We start from the raw sequence: 20,124 nt of genomic DNA on the forward strand, positions 1-20,124 counted from the left end.
ATGGAATTGATGTTATTTTGTTAAATGATACTCTGCTGACTTCATTTTTTTCATGATTTAATCAGAATGTATGTTTACACCAAATGGAAATGCCTAACAAAATACTATTTCCACAATTTCCAGATTGGCCAATACAAGGTTAGTGTAAAAACATGGTTTGGGCATGTGTTTCTGATCTATTGTTATTAAAGCTACTACACTTCATTATGGAAGTCATGCTCTTTATGTGATGCAAGCATGACCTATAATTACAACCAGGCTGTTGAACTTAGCAGTTATTGTACATTTTATTAGAGGTCAGACACATTCATATCATACATATCTCATGAAACCTAATACACTGATCTGGCACATCTTCCTCATCCATGTAGGAAATGAGCAGATGAGAGACAGAAAGAAATATTCTTCCCAATAAAGCTACCTTTTAAAAATAGTGAGGATAACTCACAGTTTAATAAACAAAGGCTTCAGGATTAGAAAACATGCTGTACAACAGTATAAATATACATAATGAGATTTCTGAACACGTCATATATTATACATTCAAAGCTACATTAAATGTTTTTGGGAAATGGATAGCTATTATAATTATTTAGATTTGAGCGATAGTATCAAAAAAAATCAGATTATGGCACTTCAACAATATACTATTGTACACTATCAGTTGAATTTGAAGTTAGATTCATGTCTAATTATGTTAAACCCACTCCATCCTAATTCTAATTCTGCCTATGAGTCTGTTTTTCTCTTAGTATTACTGTAATTTAGTTTTGTTCAATGATGTTTAAAATATAGACATATCTCAGTTAATTAAGCCTTTAAAAGTAAAGTTTAATTTGCAATCTTTACACCTGCCCAGCATGCCTTTTTGCTCTCATTTTCTGTCTAACTGCAAAGTGTTTTTTTAGCAGCATCAACATTGGGAGGATGATGAAGGAAGGTTGGGAAAAGACATTTAGTTCTGGTTACCGAAGCATCTGCAGCAAATAATGTAATAAAGACTGAGCTGAAAAAGAATGGGATTATTCTCTAGTTAATTAAACTGTAGCTGTTTGTCTGCAAAGTAAACTATCTTCACAATCCCTTACTGCGCATGTGTGAACAATAAAATAATTAGAAGGGGAAAACAGACAAGTCTGCCTCACCTGTTCCCTCCAACATATTTACAAAACAAACAGCTATATACATAGCTACCAAAATCATAATCTAAAAAAGCAAAGGGTTGGGAAATGAAAAGTCACTTCTGGATGAATTTTGGAAGGAAAAAGTACTGATGAATAGTGTTTTTGTTTATTTATGCTTATTGCTTAGCTTACCTAACCAGGTTGTTTCATTTCACACATACATATTTTGAATTTTAAATAAACTGTTTATTGGAACATGTTCAATTCCTCTTCCTTTTGGTGCTGTAGGAACCTATTCTTATTCTTTCCATATTGTTTTACCAAATTTTCTGTTAAAGAAATAATTCCCAAAAAATATTTATTGGTTAAGGTATACTAGTGGTATAATTAGCAGAAAAGTTCACATTTAGTTTATTCTTTTCCTTAAGCAGTAATATCCTGAAGTCAGTTCACAGGTCCAACAGTTAGTATTTGTCAATTAGCCCAGGTTTTAATTAATTCGACTGTGACCAATTTCAGCTCTAATGTATTCAATTGTTGTTTGCTGATAATAACTGTATATTCTTCCTGAAACATACTCACTGTAATTGTCTGTGTGTTCATTCAAATAATATTAGACACCCCATGGAATTCAACTGTACAAATTCTCAGGTTAGTGTATGAGCTTACTGTATATGTTTTACCAAGTACAGGCTACTTGTATGTTTTTCTAGAATAAATCTGTGGAGCATAGGTCTTGTTCAATATTGGAAGGCAACAACGTTTCATACTGGAAGCTTTTGATTGATTGTTTGATTGATTGAGATAGATAGATAGATAGATAGATAGATAGATAGATAGATAGATAGATAGATAGATAGATCGGTTTTTTTATTATATGCAAGGACAAAATAATTTTGCAATGTTATATTTCTCATAAATAAATAAATACTTACAACAGTGCATAATTTATAATACAGATGGTGGAAAATGTTCTTATTTACTTTTTAAAACAGTCACATCTTCCAACATTAAAAATGCCAGTTTCATCATTTTCAAGATTTATGGTAATATTTGTAAGGTAACACTTCAAAGGAAACTACAGCAAACGAGATCATGAAAATCCCTTCAGAACCCAGTTTTAAGTCATAGGAGACATCTACACTGCCATATAAAATCCAGATTATCTGCTTTGAGCTGGATTATATGATAGGGTAGACTAATATATTCCAGTTCAAAGCAGATAATCTGGATTCAGAAACTAGGTTATATGGCAATGCAGATCCAGCCATAGTCATCACTTCATACTCACTGGAATTAGGGACACAGAATTCCCATGAAAGTGAAAAAACATGAATAAAGAAATTGAAGGGGCCTTAAGAGTAGGGGCACAAACTCCTTCACTGCCATTCCTGCAAAGTGCTTAATCTTGGTTAGACTTTATTCTAAAGCTGAATTAATGCCATCAGGTTTTTAATGCATTTTGAACCCCACTGTACAAGACTTGCATCTTGCTTACAAAAACAAAAATAACCCTGCTGGGAACACTAAAACATTTTTTTGAGTTCTCCAAGACAATGCTAAAAAGCAAAGTGAAAGGGCACAGTCACATTTCCATTGAAAACTTCATGCAATGGAAAAATTAAAAAGCATAACAGTAAAGAGATTCCATTCAGCTCAATAAAAGTTTCTGAATGCATACTGGAATGTGACAGATGACCTGGAATAAACAGCTTTTATTTCTAAATCTCAGAATAATCTACTACAGAACAAATAAAATAGCCTAAAACTGAAAAAATGGGAATTTCATAGAGATGACATAATGGAAAAAGTACTAACACTGCAGTAAAGCAGATGTGTTGTCTCCAGCACCAAATATATAAAACTGCTGTGGCAGTTAACAATTATCATGGTGTACAATCTAACAATGAATTAATTTTCTTTCTGGAATACCATATTCTGAAAGGGGGAACTGCATGGTATTGCTCCTGTTTTTCCCCAGAATGTTGATTTGATATGAATGTTGTAGGCAACTACTTACTTCAGATAAAAAGACTAACAATATGATGAGAACATTACATAGAATATTAGACTAGTAAACAATTTCAATAGTGGTTCGAACATTGGACTACGACTCCAGAGTTCCTCACTCGGTCTTGGAAACACACCAAGTGATTTTGAGCAAATCACAAACCCATCGGCCCCAGAAATCCCCTTAGGGCCTCTCAAAGTCAAAAAGGACTTGAAGGCACAAGCAACAACAAACCATGGATTTTGGAAACAGAGAGTCCCCCTCCCAACCAAAGTCATTTTTCAAAGGTAGATTAGTTCTTCCAGCTCACCAATTTTCTTCAGTTTTAAGCATACCAACTGTCTGATAAATCAGGTTGACATTTACATATCTACAAAAACTTGGCTCCCAATAGTTTTAACATCAAAAAAGTCAACATCCTACGCTTTAAATTCCATTGTTGAAACAAAGGAAGATTGAGGCAGGAGAACTGTGAGTTCTTGAACAAAACTCTTGGTAGATCTTTGCATTCCTGTAACAAATTCAGTTTTTGAAGCCTGAGGTATGCTCATCCCTGTGGTATATCTGCACTGATATGTGAAAATATGTATGTATGCACGTTTGTACCCCAAAGGTTCCTTCACGGCTTGATGGATTTGGACCAAACCTGAAACACATGCACTAAAATACTGATGGGGTTTTTAAAAATCACTCCTTTTTGTCTGTTTTCTTATTTTTAAAATGATCTACATTGCTATTCAATGAACCTCACACTGCAGCAATCAGATGCAACCACTAGAGGATAGCAAGTTTATGGACCCTTCCATACAGCCATATATCCCAGAATATCATGGCAGAAAATCCCACAATATCTGCTTTGAACTGGGTTATTTGAGACCACACTGCCATATACTCAGGTTCAAAGCAGATAATGTGGGATTTTATTCAGCTGTGTGGAAGGGTCCTACCTCAGAAGGAGAGATGACAAATGGAAGAGCATCAGTCCCTTTCAGATGGCCAAAACCTTGTCATGGAGACATTCTAAGAGAGGCCTTCTCAGAGACAGGCAAAGGAAGTGATCTGGACAAGGGAGAAAGGAATCCTTAAAATGATAAAATTTGTGTAATAATTCAGTTTTTAACAGGATCCTACATTCAGAGTGATGCATTTTTTATGCATGGAGGAACAAAACTAATCTGAGTTAATCTGTACAGAGATGAGTATTGAAACTTTTATAAAACACTAGCGCATGTATCTGGCATTGCTCAAGTACGCATTTTCTAATGGGATTATTCATAAAATCATGAAGTTAACAATGAGTATTTTTGATTTAAAAAGCATTTGAAAATGTCATGCCAAGCACATATGCTAGTTAAAAAAATAAATCACAAATGTTTTAGTTGAATGCAGCCTCTGTGGTGATCTGCTGCTTATTCTTTCTCCCTTGTACAAGTCAGTCTCAAGTTCTGGCGCTGCTTACAATCTATGGTTATTAACAATCATCAGGAAGTTGAGCAGAAAAATGTTTCCTGTGTTCCTTCAGAAAACCATTAATAAAACAGTATCTGCCCAAGGATTGTCATTGAAATCTGTCACTATTTCCATCCAGCATTTTATAAAATTAAGAAAATAGTATCTGCCCAAGAATTGGGTTCCTGCGACTTTCCTGGGCTATATGGCCATGTTCCAAAAGCATGCTCTCTTGATGTTTCACCCACATTTATGGCACATTTATATTGGAAACCAGGCAAGGGAGGTTTATATATCTCTGGAAGGTCCAGGGTGAAAAAAAAAAAAGAACTCTTGTCTGTTGAAAGCAAGTGTTAATATTGCAATTAATCGCCTTGAATAGCACTGAAAAGCCTTGCAGCTTCAAGGACTGACTGATTCCTGCCTGGGGCATCTTTCGTTGAGAGGTGTTAGCTAGCCCTGACTATTCCATGTAAATAAAGAACAAAACTCTGGAAATGGGGAAATTCCAGACATTATACAATTAGGGCTGGCTAACACTTCTCAACAAAGGATTCACCCAGGCAGGAATCAGCCAGGCTTTGAAGCTGCAAGGCTTTTCAATGCTAATGAAGGTGATTAATTGCAACATTCACACTTGCTTCCAAGAGACAAGAGTTCTTTCTCCCACCCTGGACCTTCCACAGATATATAAACCTCCCTTGCCTAGTTTTCAACATACCTCAGAACTTCTGAAGATGCCTGCTACAGATGTGGGGAAAACGTCAGGAGAGAATGCTTTTGGATCATGGCCACAGAGCCCGGAGAACTCACAGCAACCCAGTGATTTCAGCCATAAAAGCCGTCGACAACACATAAAACAGTATCTGCCCAAGGATTGTCATTGGGATCTGTCACTATTTCCATCCAGCATTTAAAAATATTACAAAAACAGAGGTTGTATACCTCACAACCTCTGGGGATGCCTGCCATAGATGTGGGTGAAACGTCAGGAGAGACTGCTTCTGGAATATGGCCATACTGCCCAGAAAACTCACAGAAACCCATTAAGAAAACAGTATCAGCCTAAGGATTGTCATTGGAATCTGTCATTATTTCCATTCAGCTTTTAAAAACACTCCCCTGTCCCCCTTTTTTCTGCACACAGTCTCCAACATTTTCTTCCTTCACTGTTTAGGTTGACTTCCTGCAGAACCATACCAGGCATCCTGAATCCCTTCAGGACTGTGCAGGGCAATGCATCTTCACCCTCTAGCATAGCAGCGCTACTGTCATCACACTCATCAACATCATACTAACAGTGGGTCCAACTAGCACCCATTGATTGCTGCCGTCCTTTGGTGGCACAGTAGTAGTAGTAACCGGTGTGCTGGAGTACACTTCGGTTTCACCTGACCCCTCCTCATCCTCCTCACAGGGCTTCTGATCTTGGACATGCCCACTGGGGCAGATGCAGTGGTAACTCCCTGGTGTGTTTACGCACTCCAGTTTACCACATTCTCCGGAATGACACTCATCAATATCGGTACAAACTTTAATGTCATCTTCGGTCACGTCAAAGATGAAACCGTCCGGGCAGTCGCAGTGGTCTCCCGTGTGGGGGTCACACTCTGCCGGGCAGTGGCTCTGGTTACAGAACCGGAGGCATTCGTTTGGCTTTGAGGGGTCTGGCACATAGCCCTCAAAGCAGGTACATTTGTGCGTCCCATTGACGAGGGTGCAGTCATGCTGACAGAGAAGGTCAAAGCAGGGCCGCTGGTTCTCCTGACACTTGCCATTCAGCATTTCGTAGCCTGCCGAGCAATGGCACTCAAAACCCCCTGGGGTGTTGCGGCACACCTGCTCGCAGGGGCCGGGCTGGGTTTGACAGTCATCCACGTCCACGCAGCTCTTGCCGTCGGCGTCCAGGAGGTATCCCTCCATGCACATACAGACGGCGGAGTCACTTTGGGGTACACAGTGATGCTCGCATTCCAGGTGGGCACAGGGGGACCGGCAGCTCCGACCGTCGGCCTCTACGAAAGCCACGCCGCCGGGGCAGGTGCAATGAGGTTGTCCTGTCTCTCCGGGGTGGCATTGCCCCTCGCAGCCCCCGTTATCGAGGCGACAGTCCCAGGCTCCCTTTGTGGCAGAGTGCCAGCGCCCACGGGGTTCCTCCTGGCCTTGTGCAATGCACTCCAGGGCGACCCCCAAGCTGGGCACTTGGGCCGTGCTCCCTGGGGGCAAGGATGCCAGCTCGGCCTCTTGGGCCCCGAAGGGAGTCACGTAGAGCACCTCCGCGTTTGGCGGGGGGTTCAAGGGGGCGCAGGTGCCGGAGGGGAAGCTGTACTCGCAGAGGAAGCCGTCGGAGGGGGCCTCGCAGCTGCGCTCCTCCCAAGACAAGGCTTCGGGGGTCACGGCCACGCAACGCGGGCCGCACAAAGCGGGCAAGGCCTCCCCTTCTGCTCCGTCTCCAGCCCAGGCGGCGTAGTCGGTGCTCTCGTCGCCGGAGACCCACTGGAAGCCGCGCAGCTTCTTGCCCCGCTCCCGGCAGGCGCCCACAGGTAGGTGCAAGCCGAGCCAAGCGCGGCCCGGCCCGCCTCGCAGCAGCAGCGCGATGGCCTCCGCTGCCACCGTCGAGCGCACCGTCATGAGCCGCCCGCCGCCTCCCTGGCACGCCTGGTCCGCCTCGGCGAAGCTCCGCGCCGCCCAGAACAAGGCGAAGCAAGCCGAGCCCAGGCACTGCGCCCCCGACGGGGAAGGGGCCGGCGGCGGGGAAGCAGACACTGCCAGCGCCAGCGCCACCGGCAGCAGCCTCAGGAGCCACATGGCTGCGCGAAGGAAAGTCCTGCGCCGGAGCCCTGGCCTCCCCCCTTCAGGCAACGCGTCGCCCTTATAACGCCCTCCATGCGGGAGGAGGCTCGGGAAAGGCTCGGGGGAACAGGCCCCGCCCTCCTGGGCTCCGTGGGCGCGCCGGGACGGGCCTTCCTCAAGGGCGGGCCCCAGGCTGCCTCAGGGCGGGAATGGGAGCTCCTTCTTCCCCCTCCTTTCCCCTTCCACGAGAGTTCTCCCCGGGACCTAGGAGAGCCCCAGACGCCCTGAAGCCACACCCGCGCGCTTTCCTGTCTCCTGAGTGGAAGCGCTGCCCCGCCCCGCACGTGCGCCTCTGAGAGGTTTCCCGCCCAAAGTGGGGAGGACCGCGCAAGGACTCTCCTCCTGGGCACGGGCGGGGGGGGGGGGCGAAGTATGCTACCCGCTCTCCGTCTCAGCCCTCCCCCCTTTCCCCTTTGGCGCTTTCCCGCCTTAGGCGACCCTGTCATCGGGTTTTCTTGGAAAGAAATATTCAGAAGAGGTCTGCTTTTTCCTTACTCAGGCCTCTTCCACACAGCTGAATAAAACCCCACTTTTTCTGCTTTGAACTGGGATATATGGCACTATGGACTCAGGTAACACAGTTCAAAGCAGATAGTGTGGGATTTTCTGCCTTGATATTCTGGGATATAGGTTTGTGTGGAAGGGCTCTGAGTTCTCTGAGTCCACACTGCCATATATTCCAGTTCAAAGCAGAAAATATGGAGTTTTCTTAAGAGGCCTCAGATAATCCAGTTCAAAACAGTTATGGTGAATTATCTGCCTTGATATTCTGGGTTTTATAGGTACAGTAGAGTCTCACTTATCCAAGACTCGCTTATCCAAGGTTCTGGATTATCCAAGCCATTTTTGTAGTCAATGTTTTCAATATATCATGATATTTTGGTGCTAAATTCGTGAATACCGTAATTACAACATAACATTACTGTGTATTGAACTACTTTTTCTGTCAAATGTGTTGTATAACATGATGTTTTGGTACTTAATTTGTAAAATCATAACCTAATTTGATGTTTAATAGGCTTTTCCTTAATCTCTCATTATCCAAGATATTTGCTTATCCAAGGTTCTGCCAGCCCATTTAGATTGGATAAGTGAGACTCTACTATTTGTGAAAGAGCCCTCAGAGACTGGGCCCCCTTCCACACAGCTGAATAAAATCCCACATTTTCTTCTTTGGACTGGAATATATGGCATTGTGGACTCAGATAACCCAGGTCAAAGCAGATATTGTGGGTTTTTCTGCCTTGACGTTCTGGGTTATATGGCTGTGTGGAAGGGCCCTCAGAAACTGGGACTTGCCCAGTGTGCCCAGTTTCCATAGCCAAGTGGGGATCTGAATCCTAGGGCCCTTATACACAGCCATATAATCCAGAATATCAAGTTAGATAATCCACAATATCTTTGAACTAGGTCATCTGAGGCCACATTGCTATATAAGACACTTCAATGTGGATTTTATACAGCTGTGTGGAAGAGGCCCAAATCTCTAGAGTCAAACAGGCAAACCATTAAACCAGGGCTCCTCAAACTAAGATGTTGTGATCTGTGCGAAAGCTGAGGAATGGATCATCTAAGTGCTAAATGCGAAATCTTCAAATTAAGGCCGGATCCAGGTCATTCACCTGGCTCCTGCCCTCAGCTTTAGATTTAGGGTTGCCCACAGTTTGAAGTGGCTTGAAGGCATGCAACAGCAACACTCCTAATTGACTTGACTATTGCTATCAGCCCAAAGCAGGCCTACACTTCCCATTGAAACACTGGTAAATTTACGTTGGTTAAAATTGTTCATCATTTTAAAAATTTTATTGTTCTTTCATTCTTTTGGCAGTATAAATAAGATATGTGCAGTGTGCATGGGAATTCATTCATGTTTTTTTCAAACTATAGTCAGCAGGGCCGTAGCCAGAAAAAAATTTCGGGAGGGGTTTTGAAAATTTCGGGGGGGGGGGGTTGAACCCCTAGCACATACCCCTCCCCGCTACAAACCTGTCAATATCTGCTTGAGATAGTGCCTGGAGGGACTCTTAATGTTTTGCATCTCATAGACTTAGCATGGGGATTTGGTTAACCAGTTAAAATTCATGAGTAAACGAGATTTTTTTTATAACTTGAAAAATTTCAGGGGGGGTTTGAACCCCCTCGCTACAGGCCTGATAGTCAGGTCTCCCAACAGTCTGAGGGACCATCAACCAGCCCTCTGCTTAAAATGTTTGAAGAGGGGGACAACTAAAATGATCAAAGGTCTGAAGACCATCCCCTATGAGGGTGGTCTTAAAGAACTGGGTATATTTAGCCTGCAGAAGAGAAAGTTGAGAGGAAACATAATAGACATGTATAAATAATGTCATAAGGAAGAAGGAGCAGGCCTGTTTTCTGCTGGTCTGGAAACTAGAAATGGGTTCAAATTACAGGAAAGGAGATTCCACCTCAACATTAGGAAGAACTTCCTGACTGTAAGAGCTATTCAGCAGTGGAATTCTCTGACTTGGAGTGTAGTGGAAGCTCCTTCCTTGGAAGCTTTTAAACAGAGGCTGGATGGCCATCTGTCAGGGGTACTTTGATTGTGCTCTTCTTGCATGGCAAGGGGTTGGACTGGATGGCCCAAGTGGTCTCTTCCAACTGTTTTATTCTATGATTCTAAGACTCTTGCATTATACCATGTTTTGGTTTATATGGGCGGTCCGTTGAGACATGGTTTAAAATTATGAAAACATGGATCTCTTGTGTGTTTTTAACCTCTTTAGTCTCATATATTAGGAATTGCTCCTTGGACATCATCCCCTTCATTATTTTGTCACCAGTAGCTGAAGGTTCTCTGACAACTAAAGCTGGGTGCCCATCATCATCAAACTGTCACCATGAACAGGATTACATCCGGCAGCTTGTAGTGCTTTCCTTTTCTAATAGGCTGCTTCAACATAGAAAGGATGTTGGGGCCTTTCATGGAGGCAGCCATGTATTGTACAATTCATTAATATAAGCAATATGTCAATTTTACAAATGAAAATCTAGCTCAATTAACTAAAATCAATAGTTTCATTTGACATTTTGCTAGAGCACAAACATGCTAGTAACTATTTCCTACCTGCCAGCCATTCTGGTCATAAATTGCAAATCTCCACTCCTCCACTGCTATGCTGTGGTCCCAATAAAAATGGGAGCAGGGCAAGAAGTACATAGGTAAAGTTGAAATTGAATTTTTTAAGATGACTATAGCATTGTAAGGTTTGCAGTTAGCATCACATGTAGATTATACCCTAAAGGACTCCTTCACACTTCACACAAAGTTAGATTTTGTTTTCCAATTATATTGGTGTTGTGCATAACAATTTTGGTGCATTAAATTCTTATAAGTGTGAAGGGGGAAATGTGGATTATTTCTGAACATAGATATATGGCTATGAGTTAAAAGCCAATAAGGACTCTACAACAGCTGTTTCTGAGTATTTTGTGATGTATGTATGTGTGTCACAGGCATAGACCAGAATAGTTGTGAGAAATGCAGCTGCTGTGATGCCTGGCTGGCCTTCATCCTTCTGACCTTCAGCACTGCAGCTGTTGACTGTGAGATTGATGCCAGATGTAATCACAAACTGTTGAGACAGGAACATGCCTTTCGGTGCTAGACTTTCTATGGCATGGAGAGACAGAAGGCTTGGGGTATGTCATATTTGCCTCAGTCTCCTCTTGCGCAAAAGCGGATCAGGATATCTTTATTTTCCAAGATGTCTCATGGCACTCTATGATGAAATGGTGCATTCCGTATGACACTATCCCTAGTAATTTAGAGCAGTTTGCATCAATTTGTAGAAGTTTGGTAAGAAGAGAGATGGCAGCCCCCCTTTTTTTTAATAGATGAGTTTTGAAGTTTGGGAACCTCCCCACCTCTCAGACTGAGTCCCCACTGACTCAGAGGAGCTGCAAGGGCTGCCAAGGAGTGAAAAGTGAGCACTCCTCCCAAATACAAGCCAGCAGCCTACATCACGCTAGGGAACTGGCATCTGACCAGGACAGTAACTTTCCTCTCCAAGAGCAGTACTTCAGCAAAAATGCTGAACAGTCAAGTGGCTTATCTTCATTTTCTTCTGAACAGCATTTCCTATGCAGCAAGGGAACCTACCCTGAAATGAGGAAAGGGGTGTGGGTACAAGCAGACTTTTGAGACCTAATGTGCTTTATGATATAGTGCTTGGCTTGTGATGGGAGGACCTGGTTCAATTCTCTATTTGGCTGTTAAACACAGGATGAATGGATCTAACTCCTATGGGTCTAACTCACCTCATAGGAATCTTCTGATGATAAAATACAATGGGCACATTTTATGTTGGTACTCCTTACATGGAATGAAGAAACTACCATCGACAATGACAATGAATTATGCCTCTGTTATCCATGTTTTATTGTCACTGGACAGTCTCCAAGATGCTCTAATTATAGCATTTCAGTGTTTGTCTAGTGCTGTGTAGTCAGGCTTCCTTGCTTTTACCAGGTTTCAATCTGAATGGTTCTTTGGACAGTTTCTTGCTTTGATTTCTTGGAGTTGGGAAAGAGTTTGCTCAGCGTGCATGCATATACAGGCATGTGTATACACAGGGAGTATGGCACCTTTCAATCTTTTCTTATCTGATGCTCGTAATCCACTACAACCTGGATCAGCCCCACACAACTAAATGCCAATTTTTATACAGTGCTGTCCTTCTACAAATGTCCTCTCTCTTCATTTTCTGAATCATTGGGATCTTGCACCCCTCAAGAAACTACAACTCCTCCATGTTTCACATGGGGCATTCTGAGAGAGGCTGAGAAGTTCAACAAATTCTGGAATACAACAGGCCTTTGGACAAGCCAGAACTTTAAGTTAGTTTCGAACTGTAGTTCCAAATCCTGGCTTTGCTTTAAAGTTAGTAGCTATATTTTCTTTGTTCATATTAAAGGTTCTGTCTCACAATATAATTTTATTGGAGAACAAGATAATCTGGGGTTAATTACAGTTTGTCAACTCTTAACTTTTGGCATGATCTGAGTCTCATAGCAGTGACAGTTGATGGTTGCCAGGTCAGTTGGGCTGTGAATCTGCTTAGGTTTGTAGTTCAGACCTTGGAGGAGCTCTCCCAGGTGCTGAACCTCTTGTGACAAACATATAGTTCAGTGCCTTTCAAGCTGAGACAAAAAAAACAAAAACAAAAAAACAAAACCCAAAAAACAGATCAGATTCACCTGCCCACTGACATGGGAGGCAATCATAGTTTCAGGGTGGTGACACCCTTCCTTATTTGGTTATGGAATGAATCACCTCCAAAAATGGTGTTTCCACTAAGATAAAGTCAGAGGAACTTTTCTCAGTCCAAATCGATCAGTTCTTCATTGGCTATTTCCGATTTAATTAAAAATATTGGGGGTGGGGGTGCACAAAGGACAGCCCAAGCCTGTGTGCATGACATTGCTTGGGCCCAGTCTTCTGGGTCTACCTTATTAAGTCTCAGATGGAGACTCTTTTGTTGCTGTGACCGAGAATTTTGCACTATGTGTATAACATTCCTCCTTTCGTATTTCCTCATGATATGATATTTATGAAATGCAGGTTCATTTTAGGTACATTAATTAATTTTTGATGTAAGTAGAAGAAATATTTTATGTAGACACCTTTACTAGAGTCAACTCTTTGGTTGGCTGGATGAATGATTGGCTGGCTGGTTGGCTGGTTTGAATCTATTGTTTTTCCTTCTGATGCCACTGACAAGCACTGAACACAATCTGTACCTTCCTAAGCAATGCACAAACTCTGGAATCTCCAAATGCTGGAAAGGTTAGTTAGACCATCAATTGTTGTAGGAGATGCCAGATATAGATAGCTTCTCATATATATATACATCTTTGTAGAACTTCATTGGATAATATGCAAATTTCTTTTTTAATTTTGCTAATCACTATATTATTTACATTAGTTTCTGGATCTCTGTGATTATTTCTCACTACTAGTTCCATAGCAAAATGGGAAGCAGTCATTTCCTCACATCAGATAAGGATGTGAATTGGGAACATAGCAGTAATTAAGAAAACATTTTTGACTTTCAAAGGAAGAATGTGGAACCTAAGGAAGTAATGCTTTCTCTCAAAGTGCTATTGGATTCCACTCCAGTTTGATGTTTTAAGAAGAGAGAACTTTTCTTCAACATTTAGAGGTTATCTTAGTGTGCAGCTATACTATAGAATTAATGCCATTTGATACAACTGTAACTGCTGGGATTGGATACTATGGACTCCTTGGAACTGTAGCTAACTGTAGCTGATGTAGCTAAACATCTTGTAAAACTACAACTCCCCTGACTCCTTGGCCTTGAGCCATGGCAGTTTAAGTAGTGTCACACTTCATTAATTCTACAGCGTAGATACACACTTAGCCTGTTTTAGCAAAATAACTAAGCAGTCTTGAGTTTTTCCCCTCAAAATGAGTTTTTCCATTTCATCTTACTTCTTTTTTTGTTACAATCATTCTCAGCCTGCTTTTTTCTCACTTCTCTCCCCCAAACAATGGAAAACTTTTTCCACCACCAGGCTTTTCACAATCAGATAGGAAGGGCTTTTAATTATGTGCTGTACTTTTTTGTTTTGTACAGTTTTTAAATTAATTTTATTATTTTATACATTTCAAAATTGCTTTCTTATTTATATACTAAATTTAGTACAGTTTTTGTTCTGTGTTGTTTCTAAATTGGAAGATAGGCAAAATTAGAAGAGGAGGAGGAGATAATGGTAGTCATAAAGAATACATCTCTCAAGAGAGACATGAAGCTGAATTGATTTGACATGGCTTTTGTTAACTAAGATTTATAAGGAAATCTCAATCGAGAAGACAGAAACCTTTGCTATGATAATTTAAGTATCAGACCATACCCCCAAGTTCACTGATGGTTTTGCACCTCTGAACCTGTCTTCTTTAACCTGGTTAAAGAACCTTCCAATAATGCTGAATTACAATTTTCATCTTTTCCAGCCAGTATGGGACTTGTAGTTGAAAACAGTGCACTGTTTGGAGTAAAGATGCTACAGACAAAGAGCAAGTTCATAGTTTGTACATATTTCATTTCATATTTCACTTTGTCTTGTTCTGCATTAATAGCACATTTCGAATGTGCCAATGTCCCAAGTACACCATCCCAGGAATTTTTCATTAGTTCAGTGAGCCAGTTATTACTTCCAAATTGCAAATTAGAAATAAAGCTGTGGCCAAGGAAATCATATGACTGACAATGGCTTGGATGAGCCATTCCTAGCATCACATGCTTAACCCGCAGTGTCCAATCTCTTTGCTTCTGCTTTTTAACTGTTCTGTTTCCACTTCACTCAAGCTTCCTTTTGTTTTTATTGTTGTGTGACAGTAATCCTTCTCTAATTGATTTACGTATAAAATTAATTGCACATTTCAATCTATTTTACAACATCATGCAAATAATATATCTTTGCTAGCTGCTTTGAGAATCCTTGACTGCACTGGCAGGATATACCCATATGTGTGCATTCATCTTCAAGCTGTTTGTTAACTTAAGGCAATCTCATCATTTTTTAGTCAAGGAATATTCAGAGCTGGTTTGTAGTGGAGGCCTTACTATAAAATAGGGTGAATCTGTAATGTTGAAATAATGTCTTCATTATTTATGGTTTCTGAAAGGCTCCCATATTGTTCATCCCTTAACTCTGTTCTTGGTAATTATACAAAAAGAACACACAGACAACTGTTTAAAACATTCAGGCAATTGAAATTCTACATTTTCATCACTGCTTCCTTGATCTCATAACAAGCCTACTGGAGAGAAAAACCAGGAGGAAAATTATTTTCTGTACTTACTAAGCAACAGGATGTAGCTGGCAGATTATAACAAACTTTACTGTAGTAATGCACACCTGCAACAATCTGGGACATGTGTTGCAGGTTATAATAAAACAATTCTGACTGATATTAAATAAACGATTAAACATGTACTTAGTTCTCTGTTGTTGAAACCAATTGACTATCAAGATGTTTAACTCTGGAGGGTCCTGCACAGTGTTGATTGAAATGTAAATTTAAAATGAGTAAATATAATCTCATTATATAAATATTCACTTGAGAAAATGTATACCTGGGGAGTTAAATTGTTTATACTGTAGAAAGAGCTCTGCAGTGGCTGAGGAAAATTCTTCCAGAGGAAAATCTGAGAAAGCATCTGCCAAGTGCCATTGCAGTATATGATCCTAGTATCAAATGTACTTATTTCCATAATAAAACATGCAATTATAAAGATTTATACAGCTATGTGGAAGGGGCCATAATTAATTCTTACTATCATTTCATTATCCCTACATCTTATACTCTGCCTTGATGTTCTCGATTATATGGCTGTGTGGAAGGGCCCTGAGAAATTCCCTAAGAAATCTATTTAATAAAATACAACCAATTCATGACCTAGAGTTCTCTGATTTAAATCTGCTTAATGGCATACAAACTTTTTTCAAGCAATTTATTGATGGATTACACAAATATGGTTTTTGTGGAGTACTTTGAATGTGCTTAGAGCTGTTCTTCTGAAGCAGGTACCTATTGGCTTGCATCCATTTCACTCATATGCTTTCTTCTTCCAATCTTTGGCATAATTTTGCAACTTAAAAAATGCTTTCCCCCCCCCAAAGTTGGAACCAGAAGAAAGTGAAGGGCATATACCATTGGTGAGAACCATGTCCTTATTGTTAAACTGCAACTCCCATTAGGCCTAGTAAGAAATGCTGGGAATACTAATCTAACAACATCTGGAGGATCATGTGATTTCCACCTCTGATGTATATAAATAAATGTGCATTCACTGTTTTAAAAATATGGTTAATGATTCCCACCTGATGCATAGACAAGGCTGATCCTTTTTTCCACTTGATCTTTTGTGTATGCTTCAGAGAACTTCCAACAATCAAAGAAGATTTTACAGGTATTCCCTTTTCCCCATTAATGTTTTCTGAAATAAGAAAATACATGAAGAAAGCCACCCACCCCAAAATTCAATGTTTGAGGCTATGCAAAATGAAATGTCCATAATATGCAGATCTTTCTCTGTTTAGTCTTAAAGTCCCTTTTCTTTCATCATCCTCAGTGTTTAGGTGGCACAATGAATCAGAGTTATTGTCTTTAATGAGTGCCATGTGACAATGTTCTTAGCAAGTTCATTCTTTTCCTATCTTCAGTTTTCATATAGATTTTCTTTGTCCTCTGCTGAGTGCCATGGCTACAACAAAAACACAGTGTCAATTATATGTATTCGTTGCTCTGTGCCTTAGTATCCCGCTGATCTGGCACCCACGAATAGTTATCAGCAGCATTTGTAGATGTTTTCTTGGCTTTTTTGGCTTTCATTTTCTTGTAGGCCATCCCAATTAGAACAAGAGCCAACAGTAGCAAGACAGCCACCCCACCCAAGGTGTAATATAGAAGTTGCTTCGAGTTGCCACTATTATTGTCAGTGTAGCCATCTCTGACAACATTTTTAGCATCTAATGGGCTGCTGAACACATTTGGCTGGAAGGTAGATTCCTGGGATACAAGAATTCTTTCTTCAACATGAACAGAGGAAGTAGAAAGCATGGCTGGTGTCTCTGAAGCAGGAAAAACGTTTTCTGGACTCACCAATTCCTGTTTCTGGGTAGGTGGGAAAGAAGTAATGGCATCTGGATAGCAAGAGATCTTATTGGGTGCCAGAATCCAGCCTGGCCTGCAAGAGCACTGGTAACTTCCTGGTTGGTTGATGCACATGTGCTCACAAAACTCTTCCTGGCACTCATCATCATCTATACAAGAAGAACTATTGATCCCCTCCAACTGATAGCCAGTTTGACAAGAGCAAAGGAAAGAGCCTGGTGTGTTTAAACAAACTTGGTCACACGGTGTGAGTGTAGCACACTCATCAATGTCCTGGCATGCTTGGCCATTAGGTTCAGTAGGCTTATAGCCTTGGTGGCAGCGGCATATGAAGCTGCCTATTGTGTTCACGCAGATCTGTTCACAGGGCCGAGAGGAAGCCTTGCATTCATCAACATCCAGGCAATTCAACCCATCTTCGGCCAACATATAGCCCACAGAGCACTGACATGTGAAGCCACCAGGGTACGGCAAGCACTTCCCCTGACATGGACTGGAGATGCAATAGTCCACAGGAATGCAAGAAAGATGATCCCCACCAAGCTGGTATCCAGAGTGGCAAGAGCATTCAAACAAGCCCCCACCCTGGTCTAGGCAGTCATGCTCACAGCCCCCATTGCTGTAGCTACAGCCATAAGCAGGTGAAGCACAAAATGGCCCAGGGCTGCTCCATTCAGAGATATTGCTGTTTGGCTGAGGCATGCACATGAGGTAGGTAGTAATCTCTTTCCCCTCAGGTCCACACTCCACTTGAGCATTGGAGCCAAATGGCACTGCTGCAAGGGAAGCTGTAGTCACGCCAAAAGGGGTGGTGTATCTGGCAATGCCTGGCCCTGCCAATACAAGTGGCCGGCACATGCCCTGGAAGTTGAACTTGCACAAGTAGCCCTTGGTAGCCTGACTGCATGGGCCATCTGCCCAAAATAGTTCTTGAGATGAGGAAGGAGTCCCTTGAATGGTGACACACCTATTTGTTGTGCATGTTCCCCGAGGCTCCTGTCCCCAGTTAGAGTACTTAGTTTCTGTGCCTCCTGTCACCCAGACGAAGCCCTTCAGGGGCTGATGTTGCTGGTAGCATTTGCCCTTCTCTCGGTGGAGCCCAATCCACACTCTTACCTCCACATCTGTGCCAGCTCCCTCCTGGGGTATCTTGTTCAGTAGCTGCTGGACAATTAATGCCTCCTCTTGGCTCTTCAGGGTCATCAGGTTTCCCCCATTGTTTTTGCACATTTGCTGAGCTTTTGTCCATGAGTGCTTTTCTAAGTCCAGTGTGTAGCAAGCAGTCCCAGTACACAAGACCTCTGCCTCTTCACTGGGATGGATGATCAGTGCCACAAGAAGTAAGACTGGCCAGAAGATCTGAAGGCAATTCTCCATCTTGACAGAGCGAAGGAGCACTGAACTTCGTGATCTCTGCATTGCAAGCTGAGATTGAATAATAAGAAAGCTTTTAAAAACACATGCTAAGACAATGGATCACAGGCTGTTTGCCTCCCATATCCCTTCTGCTCAGCAGTTGGGTCCATGTGTATCCTGTCTTGTTGTGACTCTTATTTGTCACCGGAGACTTAAGTTTCCTGAGAAAGCTTGTATTGTTAACTGTAGTCCTAGATATCCAGTTTGGTTTATCCTCTCATTATTCCAAACATCCTTCTTTTATACTCTTTCAGAGTTCTTATTTTTAAACTTGTCTGTTTTCTTCATGTGAGAATCTCAGTGGAATGCTCCTTCCCTTCCCATTTTTAAAGTAGTAAAACATCATCCAGCATTTAAAAATCCAAATAGGGCTATCCATTTTTCAAACAGGCACTATAATTTAAAAAAGCAACAGCAACCATCACGACCATGTGATCTAGAGATAAGTTATCTCACGATTCTGCATTTTTTTTCTGGAAGAGAAAACATAGCATAGCTCCTTCACAATTTTATATCTTTAAATAGACGCAGAAGCTCTGAAATAGAAACTGGGTCATGGGAATGTTTAAGCTTTAATAACAGAGCCAAGTTTTCAAAGGGTTGTGAACCAATTAATACACAGTTTAATGCCCTGATCCAGTTTCAGCTGACAAGTCTGCATTTTTGCTGGGATGAGGATGCAACAAGTTTAAAGTTTCAATTTATTAGCAATACAAAATTTCGGAAATGGAGCTCTAAATTTGGACAGTAGGTTTCGGACCTCTGTTGTCTGCAGTATGTCCAGAGATTGATCTTTCTCATTTGTAATGAAAGAGGGCCCTAGTAGGAATATTTAATAACAGGTTCATTCTGTAAGCCATCATGGTAGGAAATTGTCTTATACTGATTGATCAATCTTGTGAATATTTTCTAATTGATAATGTTTACACAGAAATTTCCCCAGAGCTCTGTAGGATAGGTCATTGGACACATTTTAGATATATGGAAAGCTTTTTATCAATACTGTATATGTCTGAGGGAAAGGGAAAGATTTTATGTGTAGGTCTGGAAATAAAAACTTATTTATTTGTATATGTTAAAAGAGGCAAGAAGTAAACAATTTATTGGATATAAGGAGGAAGAAAAATACTAACTTTTCAAGAAACTAAAAAAAGAAGCAAGAAATTCACTTTTAAAACCAGTTTATGTATGTATGCTAGTAGTTTATACTTACATGTAATTAGAGTAGAGATGTATGTTGTGAATTTTGATATGTATCCTAACTGGTGATGTACTTGGACAGAACTTGACCCCAAATTCCTATTACAATTGCTATTATAGTGGTTCTCAACCTGTGGGTCACAGGTGTTTTGGCCCACAACTCCCAGAAATTCCAGCCAGTTCACCAGCTGTTAGGATTTCTGGGAGTTGAGGTCCAAAACATCTGGGGACCCACAGGTTGAGAACCACTGTGCTATTAGAATTATCTTAGAGCTTTTCCACACAGCCCTATATCCCAGAATATCAAGGCAGAAAATCCCACAATATCTGCTTTGAATCTGAGTCCACACTGCCATACATTCCAGTTCAAAGCAGGCAATGTGTGCTTTTATTAAGTTGTGTGCAAGGGT

General features: G+C 41.3%; 2 protein-coding genes across 2 annotated transcripts; both read right to left on the reverse strand.

Moving 5' to 3' along the window:
* Nucleotides 1-262: 262 nt before the first annotated feature.
* Nucleotides 263-7,698, reverse strand: thbd (thrombomodulin). The gene has a single exon (XM_062977927.1). The coding sequence runs from the start codon at nt 7,390-7,392 to the stop codon at nt 5,836-5,838; it is 1,557 nt and encodes a 518-aa protein (XP_062833997.1). The 5' UTR covers nt 7,393-7,698; the 3' UTR covers nt 263-5,835.
* A 6,801-nt stretch (nt 7,699-14,499) lies between these two features.
* Nucleotides 14,500-18,821, reverse strand: cd93 (CD93 molecule). Its single transcript, XM_003220025.4, has one exon. The coding sequence runs from the start codon at nt 18,515-18,517 to the stop codon at nt 16,712-16,714; it is 1,806 nt and encodes a 601-aa protein (XP_003220073.2). The 5' UTR covers nt 18,518-18,821; the 3' UTR covers nt 14,500-16,711.
* Between the last annotated feature and the right edge of the window lie 1,303 nt (nt 18,822-20,124).

The sequence above is a fragment of the Anolis carolinensis genome, chromosome 4 (assembly GCF_035594765.1).
Source record: "Anolis carolinensis isolate JA03-04 chromosome 4, rAnoCar3.1.pri, whole genome shotgun sequence".
NCBI classification, from domain to species: Eukaryota; Metazoa; Chordata; class Lepidosauria; order Squamata; family Dactyloidae; genus Anolis; species Anolis carolinensis.

What these genes read in the sequence shown, in the direction of transcription:
- thbd (XM_062977927.1), bottom strand. Translation starts at nt 7,392, where the DNA reads ATGTGGCTCCTGAGGCTGCTGCCGGTGGCGCTGGCGCTGGCAGTGTCT.
- cd93 (XM_003220025.4), bottom strand. Translation starts at nt 18,517, where the DNA reads ATGCAGAGATCACGAAGTTCAGTGCTCCTTCGCTCTGTCAAGATGGAG.